Source organism: Coffea arabica, chromosome 11e (genome assembly GCF_036785885.1).
Source record: "Coffea arabica cultivar ET-39 chromosome 11e, Coffea Arabica ET-39 HiFi, whole genome shotgun sequence".
NCBI classification, from domain to species: Eukaryota; Viridiplantae; Streptophyta; class Magnoliopsida; order Gentianales; family Rubiaceae; genus Coffea; species Coffea arabica.
In genome coordinates, this window is record NC_092331.1 from 16822536 (window position 1) to 16839891 (window position 17356).

The window sequence follows — 17356 nt, forward strand, 5'->3', positions numbered from 1 at the left end:
CGCTATAATTTTACTGATGAAAATTGGTCGTCAGTAAACATAAACAGTGACAACAATGAAATGTTGTCAAAGAAAGCGGTATAATTACTGACAACATTTATCAAGTCGTCACTATCGCAAATCTCGCGCCTTCCAAGTCCCCTGGCACGAAGTAGTTTTGTGACGACAATTAAAGGTTGTCACTGAAAACTCAGTTGCTTTGAGTCAATTGTGACAACCTTCAAAGTCGTGACTAAACAACCTCATTTTGTGACGACTTTTTGTCGTCACAAAGAAATGTTATCACTAATAATCTTTTTTCTTGTAGCCGTTCTTTCGGAATCCAATGCAGATAAATTTAGATGTGCCGAAAAAATGGGCCTTTGGAGAAGTTTTGAACCATTGAGTTTTGATCGAATTAATTGATACAAATAATTTTGCAAATGCATGTTTAACTAAACTAATTAACACATACCTTCAATAACATCATTTTGAGTTTGGTAAAATTAATTAAGTGCTACTAATGAAATCCTCAGCTGCCCTTGATGAATCCCTCTAGTTTACCCAATAGAAGCAAGGGGAACTGTCAAATTGTCATCAAGTTTTGTGCTGATACCACTAATCCACAAAGAATTTGTGTACCATTTTCCAGCTTTCTTGAAGGTACCCAAATATCGAGAAATAGTGCATCTACCTGTTGCGCAACCTTTTTTGTCAGGGAACTGTACATCAAGTTTTGATAATGTGAAAATGGGGGTAAGAAACTAGCTGCCACCATTGCAATAATTCCAGCAACGGATTTGTTTTTATTGTATGGTAATTTCAGGCTCCCGAAACGCCTCCCCACAATAGGAGCTATACCTGGAGCAGGATAAGAATACAAAATCCAAATACTCCTGAGTCCTGATTGCTGTATGGAAAGTTTGAAACATAACAAGCTAGACACTGGCTCTTGTTTTTATTTTATGGGAAAAAAAACAAGAAATAAGGAAAAAGCATACAAGCGAGAAACAATTGATTTGACTTGATAATGTAGTTAAAGAAAATGAGAATGGACCAAAGAATAGTACGATCTCCAGCACAAAGTTTGCATACTGCTGCAACAGCCACCGGAGAAGTTCTCCAATAAACAACACTGGCTAAGGAGATTGCGGTAAGGTAATAAAATGATGCCTTGAGAATTTGCCTGAATGAAACAATTAGCCAAGCTTAGTTTATGAAGCCATTGAAAGATGTAGAGGCTTTCAATCATTAAGCAATTGGTGATGAAGACAATATGGAAATTTTTGTGCTGCTACCATTTATTTTTTATTGCCGTTTAACAATTGATAAATTTTACTTGAAATAAATATATCAAAGTTAAAAATATGTCAATACACTTTAATCAAAGTTTACAATAACTATCTTTTGTACTTTTTCAAAGTTAAAAAGTAAAAATGATATTTTAATCTTCTCAAAGCAAATAATTATTTGACTTGGTTGATCAAACCTGTAAACCTAGGAACCAGCTAGCCAACGGGCAAGTTGGATAAGTTGGTTTACAAATATTGAAGAAAAGTTCAACTACACTTTTTGCACTGGAAGTTGACAAGAATCATGTTTATATGTAGAAGCATTTTGTAAATCCTAATGGTTAGAGTTGCATAATTTTCAAGCCTTGGAACCTCCACACACAACATTCAAAGCCTGTTAAATTAGGAAAATATATACTGATTGAACACATTATTGTGTTTATCGTTATGATAGAGTTGATTAAGCCAACATTGATATGTGTTTGGGTCAAATTCAGTTTTGTCTTAATTTGCTACTATAGAATTATATCGCACAATTTATATGACTCTCCTGATGTTGATTATATTATCAATGTTTAATTGTTATGTGTACCCACAAACTATCACTAGTGCTTTTTATTTTTAGCTTTCGATTGTAGCATTAAAGTATCTTACACCATCAGTTTGTAGCATATTGGTTATTTCAAATCTAACAAATTAGATAGATATTTTTTGCTTAAACAGACATAGTACCCATAAATGGATAAAAGTACTTCGATAAACAAAAGCAAATAAGGTGTGTTATAAAGGAAAAGCGATGGGTTGAATGGTTCAGAAGGAGGAAGTGTAAGTGAAAGGTCACAAATTCGAGACTTCCCACATATTTTATAAAAAAAAAGAAAAATAATTAGGTTTGTTACAGTCGTTGCATTAAAAAACACTTAGAAAATTTAAATTGGCTTCAACTTATCGATGTGGACAATCATGTGTCACGAATTGATAATTTAGAGAGAAAAATGCATGGTTTAAAGGTGCATATTGCAATTAGCCCTAATATTCAACCTGTCATTTATATGGCTGTTATAAAATGCTGCACAAAACTGCACTAAAGGCTGTTAATCACGATGTATAGTCTTCATGGGAAATATATTAAATCAACTTGTCAAAAATAAATCGGCAACCAGAAGGGATATAAGATCCTTCTTTGGCCCGTGGGTTGGAGTCAAATCCCAACTCCTACAGTAAAAATAATCTACTGGTATGCTAATGTACCCGTTTGGCATAGATGGGCCTTCTCTGTAGTAAGTTATACAATTTAATTGGATTCCCCATCTCCCTAGAGTAGGATGGATTAGATGTTGAGTGTGGGATTAGAAAATTAATGTCCTTTACGTAATCTGGTTTAGTGTTCTAGTACATTTTGTTAAGGTGCCAGAACCTATAGTGATCTCCCAATCCGCTCATCAACTTAACAGCCTTCTCATCTTTCCGCATTTCGAGTCCCAAAAGAAGCAATTTGAAAGCATTGAAACCAGGAACCATAGCTGCTAAAAACCCTCCTTGATTACCAGAACTGTCAAAAATCATAATAAATTAAATTAAACGCCATTTCTATTCTCAAGCAAATAAGAATGGCCTCTTTTTTTTTCCCTCTACTTTGTTAGTATGTAAATTTAAATTACCTGAACCTTGGCCAGCAAAGCGTGAAAACTAGCCCCATGCTAATATGCAAAAGCTTCCTGTAAGTATTCTAGAAAGGAAAATTCCAAAGAATAATAAGAAAACTAGTGGCTGTCAAACTACCAAAAATAAAATTTATAATGAGATCTACTCCCAAAACTGAATGAGTATAATAGTGAGTAGGGTCGTCTCTTCAGGGAACTGGTAGATTTATTGTACAAAGATAATTTGGAGGATTTTAGGAAGGAAAAAGAAATAAATTAAGGATGTAGGGGTACTGAATTGCTAATTAGCAGAAATAAAGTAGCTAACGAATGTAATAAACAATTAATCAACACAACCTAGTCAAAGAATTAAATTCGGCACCGGTTCACGCAATTGATCATAGATACCACGAATAATTCACACGCTCACAAATAAATTGGTTCTAGCAATTTAGCAACCGCCAAACTACCAATCTCTCCTTAATTTTACGGTAGTCCAGAGACGCTCTTAAACTACTCCCTTGTAAAATAGATAACCCCAGAGACGTTCGAAAGATTTAATCTATTCACAATCTTAGGAATTAGAGAGACCTGATTCTAGTTAACAGATACACATGCGGGTTCATTTAAATTAGATTAACTATTCCTAGGACCCATATTAGACTGCTTGCGAGGCAATGAAATTGTGCCGTTTACCACTAATTTAAGACAATCAAGTGATACGCACTCTTGTCCTAATTGGCAGTATACTATTCAGACAATTGAACAACTGGCCACATTGATCCAATAAATTCAAACAATAATAGGCTATTAAAATAAGGAGTAATTAAATACTCACGAATGCAGAATTTAAAACAATTAAAAGATCTCACAATTGTCCGTGCATCGGGTCTTGATTATTCCTCAACTAGATAAAGGAACCTAACCTTGCTTCAGAACGATGATGCAATTGAAAGATTTAATGGAATTTAGTTGATTGAAAAGAAGTAAAAAGCGGTACAACCGCTGGTCTCTGATTCACGTTAAGAAGGGAAGAAAAAGATCCAATGACCAAAGATGCCAGACCCTAGTTTATTGCTGTTCTATTTAAAGTGTTTGTGGCGCCATCGAATTTTGCCAATCGAGAGCTTGTTTCCCTAAAGGATAGTTTCCTTATTTTCCTCCTTGAGTTGTTGCCAAAGGTATTCTCTGAACACGCAGCTTCAAAACACGTCTCCCAAGAATAGCGGCTGCTTCCAGGGATAAGTCCCGCGGTACATCTTTTGGACGTAACTCTGTAGTCTCTGATGTGGGCACGCTCTGGAATGAATAGTCTTCTGGAATTTGGCCTCTTTTTATTACTTTTGACACCAATCACCTGCAACTGACACAAATATCAATTATGAGCAGAAGCCCATTACTTTGCATAATAAGTGGTCAAAATTGAGACCAAATACCATCAAATAAAATGCACAATTATCTCATTATCAAATCCCCCCACACCAAGACAATGCTTGTCCTCAAGCATTTCAAAGTTCAGAGATACAATTACAGCTACACACACGTAGCAATCCAACATGCGAGCACAAGTGTCCTATCCTCCTAACAATGTAATCAAATTCAGAAATTGCAAGACTTAACCCTCTCTTATAGAATGGTATATGACTACTTATCACACCGATATGAAACACAAAGGGTCACTCTCACCACACAATAAAATCATGTTACCATATGTTTGCTAATATATCACATCGCCACCACCAAAATCAAATTTAATGCAAAAATCAAAGGGTCTTGATGCGGGTTGTAATGGGGCTCAGGCACGGGTTGGATCAAATAGGTAATTTAAGCTTGTTATGTCAAAGGAATACCACTGACCCGCTGCATGAATCCCAGTTTCCTTCTTCAATTCGATGATCTTTTCAAAGCATACCCATAAGTTTCTCAAGAAATTAGCAAGTGCAAACACAACGAAGGGCTTCACCCCACTATCTCAACATCACACATATTGATAATAGCACTTCGTAACTCTTTTTTTTCCTTTTTTCTTTGTTTTCTTTTTTTTTTTATTTTCTCCTCTTTTTTGTCTTTCTTGGTGTGCTCCTCTTCTTCTCTTTCTCCCCCCTTCTTTCCTTTGTTTTCTTTTTGTTTTTTTCAAATACGCACAACTACATGGGAGTATAGACACACTCGCTAACTTCAATCATCCCTTTTCATCACAATTTGAAATCATCATGCACTGAAATCAAGGCATTCCTTTGACACGGGGTAAAAATGAAAAGGGTTCAAATACAATGGGTTTAAGGGTGACCAAATGAGCTATTAAATAAAGAAAAGATCTAGATCCAACCATGGTCAACTAGGGGAGATATAATTAGGGTCGGTCTTTAGAAAGTCCAAAATGGTTAACCTGAGTGCCTTTATCATTTTAATGCATCAAATTAAAGAATGTGGTCTTGATATGCATAACAAAGCAAGTTCTAGAACAATCAAATTATGTGTGGTATCACTCAATGAAAGAAAATAGAGTAGTTATCAATGCAATGCTCATTGGCTCGACAGCTCACAAAATGGTTACTAATCGCCAAGTCTTGCAAAATTCATCATTCAATTCTGTTATCAAGAAGACAAGACATTTAACCTACATAATGTCACTACTCATGCTTGTAGAGTAATTGCAATCATCATCATAGCATTAAATTATAGCAATTTTCAACTACTTCCCCCCACACCTGAGGCCTACTTTGTCCTCAATGTAGCAAAAAAAACAGAAACCAAGTAGAAAGGAGCTAGAATTTCCCTGAATGCTAAAAGGACGCCGCGAAAGCACTATATGGGAAGAGGATGAGGCGGCTGAAATCCAACATGGGCAAAGAAGGCTGCCAGAATTTGTGTCGAATAGAAGAATGGAGTTGCAAGGTTGTGAGACGGTCATCCAGATGATCAACTTGTTCACCCAACCCGCGAAGGGCATCTGTCAAGGCGCGGAACTAAAAATTTCCAAGTACACCGGATGCAGAGGGGATGGACGCCGAGGGAGTGTGGGCAGCAATGGCGAGCAGCGGTGGCCTGGGCGGCGGTGCTTGGTGGCGGCGGATGGCCGTGGGTTGTGTTGCGTCGCGTGGTAGCGGCGGCGGTCCGTGGTTGAGAGGCGTTATCACACTTAAGAAGCGTAAGTCGGCTGCCCATTCTTTGTAACAGCACCCATTAAATTTTTCGTGAAACGTGGGCACGCCTTGGAAGTCACAGTCTTCTGTATAACACCAACAAAGCACTGGGAATGAGACATAATAAAAATAATAATAATAGTAAATAAAAAAAATATAGAATTAAAGAGAAAAATGAAAGATAGTAATAACGAAGAGTTTAGTCCTTGGGTTGCCTCCCAAGCAACGCCTCTCTTTAACATTTTTGGCTAGACATTGCCCTGTTTATTTGTGGAGGATAAAATCTTGTGGCTCGTTTCAATACTTCATTCTCTATATAGTCCTGATAACCCTCGTAAATAGAGTAATTATTGAGCATACGAGGTACGGTTTTTCATGGATTTGTAGATGGCACCAAACAAGCAAGTAATGACCTTAATTCTTCACTCACTCCTCCATCACGAGCACGTATTGGTTCGAGATATTTTGCCATCATGACTCTTAATTTATTCCTGTCATGAAATTCAAAATCTTCTGGTATAATAAAGTCAATCCACTAACAGGAATTAAAGAATAAGAGTCAGGAGAATATTGATTAATGAATGGAGGAGATGTCACCGCATTTGGAGATTGTTCACTGGATTCATTCATTTGAACAATTTGATATTGGGGTTCCATTTCTTGTACTTCAATTCTCTTTTCAATTGCATCTTTAGATTCTTCTTCTTGAGACTCTTGCAGTTCCATGTCATTTGTCAGGATAATTGTATTCTCATCTTCTTTAAGATCGATGTTGGTCTATAAGGGCAATTCTTCATAAATTGGAGAAATCAATTTGGTCATTGTAGATGCCAATTCACGCCTTCCATCTTCCATCCTTTTAATCATCCTTTGTGTCTCCTGTTGAAATTGATATATGTTAGTAGCTATTAATTCAACCATTTCTTCAAAAGACATACTTGACATGGATGATGGCTGTTGCTGTTGATATTGATGTTAAAAATCGATTGGCTCCGGCGTATAATTAAAGTTGGAGTTGTCCCACCATCCTTGATCATACCCGTTTGAATAAGGGTCATACCACATATGATATTAAGGTGAAAAATCTCCAAAAGTGTCGATTGGAGCACTCAGGCCATTTTGAAATGTGGGGTATATGTCGGTTGAATGATCTGAGGAAAAATAACTTCCACAATTTGCAACAGCCAATTGATCATTAGAAAAAACACGAGTCTCATAACCCATTTTAGAAATAAAATCCAGTTCATCACTAAAATACAGAAGATTAGCAGCCATAAACTAGTTAAAAAAAATAAGAGAAAAAATAGACATGAAAATAAGATGAAATAAAAAAAGAAACAAATTAATCAAGCACCAGGTCCCCGGCAACGGCGCCAAAATTTGGTGGCTGTCAAACTACTAAAAATAAAATTTATAATGAGGCCTACTCTCAAAACTGAATGAGTATAGTAGTGAGTAGGGTCGTCTCTTCAGAGAACTGGTAGATTTATTGTACACAGATAATTTGGGGGATTTTAGGAAGGAAAAAGAAATAAATTAAAAATGTAGGGGTACTGAATTGCTAATTAGCAGAAATGTAGTACCTAACGAATGTAATAAACAATTAATCAACACAACCTAGTCAAGGAAGTAATTTCGGCACCGGTTCACGCAATTGATCATAAATACCACGAATAATTTACACGCTCGCAAAAAATTGGTTCTAACAATTTAGCAACTACCAAACTACCAATCTCTCCTTAATTTTACGGTAGTCCAGAGACGCTTTTAAACTACTCTCTTGTAAAATAGATAACCCCAGAGACGCTCGAAGGATTTAATCTATCACAGCCTTAGGAATTAGAGAGACCCAATTCTAGTTAACAAACATACATACGGGTTCATTTAAACTAGATTAACTATTTCTACGACCCAAATTAGACTGCTTGCGAGGCAATGAAATTGTGTCGTTTACCACTAATTTAAGACAATCAAGTGATACGCACCCTTGTCCTAATTGGCAGTATACTATTCAGACAATTGAATAACTGACCACATTAATCCAATAAATCCAAACAATAATAGGCTATTAAAACAAGGAATAATTAAATACTCATGAATGCAGAATTTAAAACAATTGAAAGATCTCACAATTGTCCGTGCACCGGGCCTTGATTATTCCTCAATTAGATAAAGGAACCTAGCCTTGCCTCAAAACGATGATGCAATTGAAAGATTTAATGGAATTTAGTTGATTGAAAAGAAGTAAAAAGCAGTACAGCCGCTGGTCTTTGATTCATGTTAAGAAGGGAACTAGGAGGCATATACCGCGCGGTGCGCCGTGGTATACAAAGAGAAGATGCCCAGGCAAGCATATAATGAGGAAGGAAAAGTAATGGAGGAGGATATATTGGCTGAGGCTAATGGTTTTTTTTTTTCACTAATACTATTTTTTTTTTGGTATATGGGTTACACAGGAGCACAAAATAAGTAGTAATATACAGTACTTTTAGGAAGATTGGAGCCGAACAGAACAAGATATACAATGGAAATACTTTTCGTAGAAAGAAGCTCTTTAAAATAGAGCAAGATACAGAACTATAATTTATTCTCAAAGGCTATCGAAGCATTTAGTAACCTAATATGGATTAAGTTAGATGAAGAGTGAAATTAAAATGCCATGGATACAGTTTTTCAATGCCTTTTTTGCTGAATATGATAACAACAAAAGAGGTGGCCGCCATGGACAAGCATGACTTGCAAATGGTCTGGGATAAACATAAAATATGCCCCCTTAAACATATGGATTCATGGAACAAAAATGTTTGTTAGTAAATAATTTATGTACATAGCTAAACATAAATATACATGAATAAGTAGACGGCAAAATCGTTTCACAAAAATAGTACGAATATTGATTTAGATTTATAGAGAGGTATTGCTAGGATTTAAGGTTAATACTTTTTTAGTTAAAAATTGGTGAATTTTTCTCCTATCTTACTCTGTTGCTCGTTTAGCACGAGAATAAAGTTCAGCATTTTTCATGAAGTGCATAAGCATAGGATATGATGATTTGAATATATCATACTTCATAAGAGAGAAAAAGTACTGTCGAGATATAGAACTACTTTGGTTGGAACTTGGGAAATTCTTCTTTTATCTCATTCCATTTCTTGTTTAACATGAAAATCAAGTTTACTATCTTTCATGAAGTGTATAAATATATAGTGTGACCACAAGTATATATTATGCTTCACAGACAAAAGGGAAATATTAAGCTAAATTTGAAGGCATTTTCATTATATATATAGCAACATTGATCCAATTGTGACTATAGCAGCTTGAAAAAAAAAAGGTGATTGAATTCTCATATTAGTTGACTATGAGTTAACCGAGTTGAATAATGAAATTAAAATGCTATGGGTACAGTTTTTGAATTTCCCTTCAGTTGAATTGGATAACAATAAAAGAATTTTAAAATTGTGAAATATAAAGGAATATCTCGCTGGCACAAAGAGTTCTAAGATTATTGAACTATTTTGAGATCTTTCCGTAATTCATGGATGGTGGCATAATCCCTTACAGTCATTTCTCTCCTACTAATAAACTGGAAAATATCGTGATTCATGAATTTCCTCTGTTGCTTTGTATTTGTAGGACTGGGAGATTGTAGCAGCTTCAGAAAAGCTGGCGGAGTGCCAAGAAACTATCTTAAACTGGGAGATTGTAGGAATGAGAAGTAGTTAAAGGCATTGGTTTCACCCATAAAGGCATCTCTTTTTGTTAAGGCCTTTTTTGATAAACTATCCTGTTGTTGTCATCATGACAACTTCTGAGAAGAATACTCGCCAGCGGTCATCTCTTCTAAATAAAATGCTAGCTGAAGACAAATATGAGACCAAGGATCTCAAGCCTCCTAAAACCAAGAAAATTATTCTAGAGGGTAATTGCTATTCCACCTTTGGCCCGAATTGGACAATCGAACGTCCAGAGAAAGTGGCAAGGTGAAATGGTGATAATTATTCAAAGGATAAGCTGAGATTGGTTCTTTGGCTATCGTTCCCAGTAAGAAAAGGGGAAGTGGAGGATTGCTAAAGAAGCTGTGAACTAATGCTAAAACTGAAGTGCGGAATCCAGTAACAGTGAAAATTGGTTTAATTTTTTTTGGCTAGAATACTACAGTGTGATTTGTGCCTTGCATATCTATGTGAGAGAGATGGTGGATGCCTCTTTGTTTCTTCTATTGTATATAAATTCAAAAGAATACATTTCAATTGAATTAGAATTAAATTTTTTTATTATACCAAGAATACAACAATTTTGAGAGGAGGAATAATCTAGATCATCTATGTTCAACACATAGAACTTACAAGGATAGAGCATTCATCGAAAAGAGCATTCAAATCTTAAGTTGGTCATTGGAGAGAGAGAGAGAGAGAGAGAGAGAGAATGCTCTCTATAAGCGGTTTTAGGATTTTTGCAGAACGCAGAGCTAAAGGCCTGCTTGTGCAGGTGATTGGGAAGGCACAGAAACTTGGTCTTGAATTCAATTGAATGTTATAATCAACGTCATAACATAATCCAAATTATCATCTTCAGAGGTAATTCCAGAATTGTAGGCGGCAACAGATTACAAAATTGGAAATGTACATGAAAGCAAGATAAGCATATGCCAAAATCAACTTCAATTCAATTTCTGTATAGCACAAATTTGGCAATTTCATGGAGCCCAGCTTCCTAATAACATTCAGCAATCCGCTCCAAATTGTCATCCCAGGTGCTTTCCACAGAAGCCAAATCCAACAAGAAAGCTGCTTCATCCAAAGCAACCTGTAAACAACAGAAGGTGTAAACACACTGAAGCACACGCTACCAAAAGGTGAAAGAGATATGTGAACTAAAACAACACAATGCAGATAACAAAGCAAATGAAGGGAAGTACAATATATGCAATCTTAAAGGTAATGAATATGACAATAACAATGTAAAGCAACATACTGTCCCCAATTGAGGATGCGTAACATCTTAAGACTTACATTCTTGGCTAGAAGCCATATCCTGTGCTTCTGTACTTGTATCACAGGTATCTCCATCCTGAGGATGCTACAAATTGAGATCAAACAATCTAAGAAGAACATCTCAACTAAGAAGATCTGAATTAGTTTACCCAGTTGGGGCAGTAGGCCATCGCAGCAAAGTAGTTACAGAACCTATACACAACAAGCAATATGTAAAGATAGAATATTCGTCTCAAATCAATATTATTTTTTTTTGACTTTTTAACTCAAACACAAGCCTTATTCACACCTGAGGTGTTTTCTGACAGGTACAGCAGGAGGAATCAAACCTCGCTTGGCCCCAAGAGAGATTAATGACTCGCCTGCTACCAGTCAATATGCCAACCTGAAAAGATAAGAACTTTTTACTGAGTAAAAAAGGAAGAATTTTAGGCGCAGTTGTATAATTCAGTAGAAATTGCAAAGCAAGGCTAGCTTGTCAATCACAAATTAATTACTAAAATAGATAAAAACAAAGAAAAAAGAAAAATAACAATTTATCAAGAATTGTAACTGAGCACCACAGGCAACAACATGAAACTCGTCACGCAAGTCTTTACACAAGGGAGTATCATGCAACTAAACAAATAACAGAAACAACATAAGAAGATTCAGGGGAAGAATCGCCAGACGAATCGAAAACAAGGATATTAGAAAAACAATTGACTCACTACAACTTATTAGTCTAATTAAGTGCTGTCTTGAGATGTCAATGTTTGTATGTCTGGAATAAGTAGAAGAATAGAATATCTAAAAATCGCTATTTGACGTGAGAGAAAGAGATCATCATCAAGTATTTCAAAATGATTGCCTGCGGTGTCCAATCTTCATGGGAATTTAAACAGAATAGATTATCTTTTTTTTTTGACAAGTATATAAATATAGTCTACCAAACAGTGACAGGGAACACTATAGCCTAATAATATGCTTAGGTTGCAAAACAAGGCGTACTTATAAACTGACAACCTATGTTGCATTTTCTCCACCAAATAACCAGAGAGATATTTAGAGAAAAACACTCTTGCAAAAGAAAAAATGACAGGGAGAACGGGGGATGACAGGGCATACTATTTCCAATTGGGAGAGAGCTTCTTGCTTTCTTGATGGTAGAGAGGAATCTCATGTGCAAGTTCTGCTAGCCCAAAAAAATCCCTATGTTATTATAAAAGTTTTAACAACAACAATAGAAATGCAACAATGAAGATGATGTTGGTTTTTTCCCAACAAGTAACAATTTTAAACTATGCCATACCTCGAGTCACACGAAACACCATTCTGAGTGTTGTCGTTCCCCTCTGTGCTAACTTGCAGATGTAATCTTCAACCTATCCAATATACACTTAATTAAAAAAAAAGAAAAATAAAACACTATGAAATGCATACCTGTACATCTAGAAAAGTAGTAAAATAATGAAATTCAACTAACATCTTGGAAGGACATGTGTGGAAATGCTCTTATTAGATACTATAATCATCGGGAAAAAAAAAGAAACCAGTCTTTGCTTCAGAAATGAATTAAAATGAGCATGAATGATAGCAATTATTTGTTAGCCTGTGACTATGTGAGATATATAGAGACAACAGACCTGCAATTGTGCACCCATAAACCTTGTCAAGTCTTGAACCTAGCCAAGTCAAGTTCTTTAGTAACAAAGTGACTTGGTGCACCAATTAATTTGACGCCAGCATCAAATGTCTGCAAATTGTGAATACCAGGTTATAATCTACCAAAAAGAAGTAAAGGATAATGATTAAAACAAGCATTTCAAAAAGGCTTAAAAAAAACTTGTTTAGCTTGATGACCACCCTTGAAAGAAGGCAATAAGCCATGATGAATATTAATAACAGCTTTTCCATAACTTTTAAGAAGTTTCCAGAAAGAACCTGCAGAAATCAACTGAAGTTTTGAAATACAGCCATTGCAATGTGTAATTGAATAATGCTACTCTGGTATGTCAAAGCACAAGCGTATGACAACCAAAAAAACATTAGAAGCAGCAAATGCAGTGATTCCAATGTTCTACTCTGTTGTATTAAAGCAAAAGACATTTGAACTGAAGATCAAAATGGTAGATGACATGAAGAAACAGAAAAATATTCTAGAATTCTAAATGTCAATCAACCAAGTCTTTGAAGGATGCTGGGAAGAAATCTCACTCTATTGACCTTATGATTGTTAACCCAAAATCATTTAGATGAACACCAACAACAATCATTACGATATCTGCCATTGAAGAATAACCATATTTGCCATTGAAGAATAAATCACAAAAGGGACCATAACTCTCAACATCTGGCCTAAATCCACTTCACAGTACCTCAAACATAAGCCAGATAATCCAGAAAAGAATAAGAAGAAAGGACAAAACCAACTTATTAACTTGCCATAGAAAAATGTACCAAGAAACAAAGTGCAAGACAGTGCAATAGACCTTCTAGAGTAAAACACATTCTTGTCCTCGGGCACAAAAACATCAGCATTGAGAATGTTTCCACCTATTGAAGCAATACATTCTGATAGCTTTGCAACTATTCCCAACTCATCCTGCAATTTTCACACACCGAAAACAAAATCAAAGAATTAAAAATTCCATCTTTATACCTTATTTGGCCTAATCCAACTAAAAAATGAAAAATCATTTCAATGTCATTAATGATACCGTTACTCACTGGGCAATAGAAGACATGAATACCATGGTTGATGGAGGAAGAGGTAGATTCATCAAGAGACTTCATTTTGAAGGGCCTCTATAGATCATTAAGAATAAATATTTTTTATCAACATTAATGGTTTGGAAATATGCATGAATTTCCATGCAAGATCCTATATAAGTATAGATTACCAAGTTGTAAACTGATATAGATAGGAAAGATAGTCCACAGACAAGAAGAACGACAGTAGATCTAATAGATCAGTCCACATGACACATACCTAGAATAAGTACCAGCTCCTGCCCTGTAGCTCGACAAACATGAATTCCAAGAACGTGTAATCCTAAAGAGTAGAACCCAGTAGCATCTAGTAGATACAAAAGCTGATAAACAAAAGACAATCCTGCAAAGAAGGAACTCCCAAATGGATTTGGCTGTGAGTTAGGTGGCTGTCTTGGCATCCCAGGCTATCCAACATTATCGCACATTTCTGTAAAATCCCAAGATTAAGAATATGTTAAACAGGGAAGAAGCACTTGAACGATATCAAAGTCATGGAATACCTTTTTGGCTAAAAAAAAAAGGAAACTTAAATTGACAAACCAAGAGGGGCAGCCATGTGTAAAATGCATATTTATTGGTACATACTGGTATATAAGAGTTGGAAACTACCTTCACCCCCAAAAAAAACAAAAAAAAAGGGTAACTTCTATTGTACAAAAGGTAACCTAGTCATTTCACCATTGTGACAAAGATTCTCATTTTGTAATTTTCCTCCTTTTTTCCCCTCAGCACTTGAACTTGACCTTCTCATTCTTTTTCTAGAAATTCTGCCAAACAAAAGCATGTCATGGGGGGAGAGGGTGAAAATTTTCTACTTTTTTTAGCATCATTAACTACAAAACTGCAAGGTGTTCCATTAAACGCTGTCATTCTTCATTTTACAGATCCACTAAATTTAACACCCTTTGAATTCTGCTTCACTACATCAGCATCCAAACTTAGCATGATCTCTTTATTAAGCAAATTGCAAACAGCATCAAGTAGGCAAATCAAAAGGCAAAAGCAAACGGTAAAACATTTAGATTCAAATATAAATGTGCAGTCAAGAAACCTAATTGTTTAATTGCTCTATCACATAACAGTTACTTTGATGTTACCTAAATTTCCAAATTCATGTCTGTTTAATCTGAACGTATAGTTGCACCTACATTATTGAGCACTACCAAAAGCAAAGGATATCATTAAAAATGAGGAAAAAAAAATAAAACTACACTACTTACCTGTAAAGTATTTAAACATTTACCAAGATGAAGAAAGGTTCCCTAACGACTTTCAGAATCTAGATATTCAAATCCTCAACTCTTTCCACAATTTTCACATTTTTTTGAAACATTTTTCATAGTGTGATAAAGATTTCAATCATATATCAGAATAATTGTCACCTTAATTCACCAGATTCAGGACTGAATCAATCAACAAATAAATTGTCAGGAAATTTTTTCCTTTCTCCAGAAACCGTGTGTAGGAAAAAGACAGGGTAACCACTCCCCAGAAGAATTAAGCGTGAATCAGAAATTAGAGGAGACCGTTCGGAAACACAATTAAAATCGAAATTCAAAATTCTCCCAAGCAAAAGCAAGCTGCTAATAAACATGATCCAAACTCAAAACCATAACAAGTCTCTAGATGTAAAAACATCGATTAATTAAAAAAAAGATAGCAATATTACCAGTTGGCGTGAGACAGAGAAAAAGGAGCGAGTAGAGTATATAGATCTGCAATCAAAAGTGCTGTAGGAAAATAGCTTGGATTTGGAGTACGGCGGAGGGTTCCAAAGAAAAAGAGATCACTATGGAGGACTGGTTTTGCGGCAGGAGGAGCGGCTGCCCTGCTGGTGGTGCTGGGTGGACATGGAGCGAGTTGGCCGAGATTTGAGAGCGATTAATCAGGCAAAAAAGGAATGAAATAGGGAAAGAAATATCAAAGAATGAGAAGGAAAGAAAGATAAGAGATGACGGCGATTTGGAGAGGAAGAGGAAGAACGAATGAAAGGTCAGAAATCTGTTGAAAAAAAGAGAAGAAGATGAAAAGCGGCGCCTCAAAGCTTGAGCGTGATTTAGGGTTAGAAGAGGCCTAAAAAAAATAGGGCGAATCACATGCTTATCACGTGAGAGACGACGAAAACCATTCCAAGTCATAAGAGGCCTTCGGCTCTTATTCTATATATGTTGAGAAAAAGATCCAACGACCAAAGATGCCAGACCCTTGTCTATTGCTGTCCTATTTAAAGTGTTTGCGCCGCCACCGAATTTTGCCAATTGAGAGTTTGTTTCCCTGAAGGATAGCTTCCTTATTTTCCTCCTTGAGTTGTTGCCAATGGTATTCTCTGAAGATGTTTCCTAATCCCACGCAGCTTCAAAACACGTCTCCTAAGAATAGCAGCAGCTTCCAGGGATAAGTCCCGCGGTCCGTCTTTTGGACGTAACTCTGCGGTCTCTGACATAGGCACGCTCTGGAACGAATAATCTTCTGAAATTTGACCTTTTTTCACCAGTTTTGACACCAATCGCCTGTAACTGACACAAATATCAATTATGAGCAGAAGCCCATTACTTTGCATAATAAGTGACCAAAATTGAGACCAAATACCATCAAATAAAATGCACAATTATTTCACTACCAAAACACAAAAGAAATTTCCTTTGCTCTTTTCTCTTTTTCTCAATACAAAAGTAGTGCTTTAAAATGGCCCTTTCTTTATAAACTTTTGATACATTATAACCTTTTAATCAGTTTAAAAATCTTTAATGTTCAATGATTGAAAGTATGGCATGGATTTTCGTTTGTGAACTTAAGGCTTAGATTCTTGCCATTTCAATTCCTCCTCCTTCGCAACTCTTTTCAAAAATTAAAAATAAAAGGATTGCAATGCCTTGCGTACCTGATCAAGAAGCCCCCTACTGTAAATCATTGTCCAGAATGGAGTGGTATAGAGGAGAATACAACGGGTCAATGCAGTTGCAACAGCATCTCCAACAATTGGGTGCTCTCTAAACATCTTGAAAGCCACCATGGCTGTGCTCATATTCATGGAAATTCTTGGACGTCTTTGATATATTCATGAAAGTATAGCTGAATTTATAACAGACACCTACCGGGCGAAGTAAAGAGTTGGCCATATGAACAGGGAAGTTGAGGTTGAGTGGCTTGGTGGCCGCCCCATATGAGTGAAGAATTGACCGTACGCTTATCCTTTTTTATTTTTTTAATGAAAAACCCTACAAATTAAAAGGCAATGGCTGCCTAAAAATTGTTGAGTTTCTCTCCTTTTTTTCTCCCGAAATCATGAAAATTAGAAGAATGATTGAGTCAATGATTCAAAGAAAATATACTAGGGAGGACAGTTCAGTTGGGTGGTAAGATGAAAGGGCTTGTAAATAGGAGTCAAACTAAGACCTCCACTTACCAAAAAATAGATTCAAAAAAAAGAAAAGAAAATATACTATTAGCTTTTAGGGATAATTTGGAAACCTTTCCTTAGAATTCTCATAATACACCTAGACCCCTGAGATTTCCAAAATCTTACCTATTTCCCTGGTTAGTTT

General features: G+C 35.9%; 1 protein-coding gene, 1 long non-coding RNA gene and 1 pseudogene across 2 annotated transcripts; all 3 read right to left on the minus strand.

The window, feature by feature from the left end:
* Window positions 1–565: 565 nt before the first annotated feature.
* On the minus strand, window positions 566–2970 carry LOC113718045 (probable phytol kinase 3, chloroplastic). Its single transcript, XM_027242968.2, has 4 exons — window positions 2933–2970; window positions 2689–2823; window positions 1050–1165; window positions 566–840 (listed from the first exon to the last, which is right to left on the minus strand). Exons 1-4 carry the CDS (start codon window positions 2968–2970, stop codon window positions 566–568), a joined length of 564 nt encoding a protein of 187 aa, XP_027098769.2.
* A 7603-nt stretch (window positions 2971–10573) lies between these two features.
* Window positions 10574–11380, minus strand: LOC113718044 (protein IN CHLOROPLAST ATPASE BIOGENESIS, chloroplastic-like; annotated as a pseudogene).
* Window positions 11381–13533: 2153 nt separating this feature from the next.
* On the minus strand, window positions 13534–16167 carry LOC140021033 (uncharacterized). Its single transcript, XR_011825010.1, has 3 exons — window positions 15481–16167; window positions 14029–14238; window positions 13534–13641 (listed from the first exon to the last, which is right to left on the minus strand). It is a non-coding gene; the product is annotated as an uncharacterized lncRNA (long non-coding RNA).
* Between the last annotated feature and the right edge of the window lie 1189 nt (window positions 16168–17356).

Excerpts from the sequence above, each read along its gene's own strand:
- LOC113718045 (XM_027242968.2), bottom strand. The coding sequence starts at position 2,970 with ATGGGGCTAGTTTTCACGCTTTGCTGGCCAAGGTTCAG. Across the intron at positions 1,166-2,688 it reads GGATTGGGAGATCACTATAG|GCAAATTCTCAAGGCATCAT; the intron begins GTTCTGGCACCT and ends TGTTTCATTCAG. Across the intron at positions 841-1,049 it reads CAAACTTTGTGCTGGAGATC|GTATAGCTCCTATTGTGGGG; the intron begins GTACTATTCTTT and ends ATCCTGCTCCAG.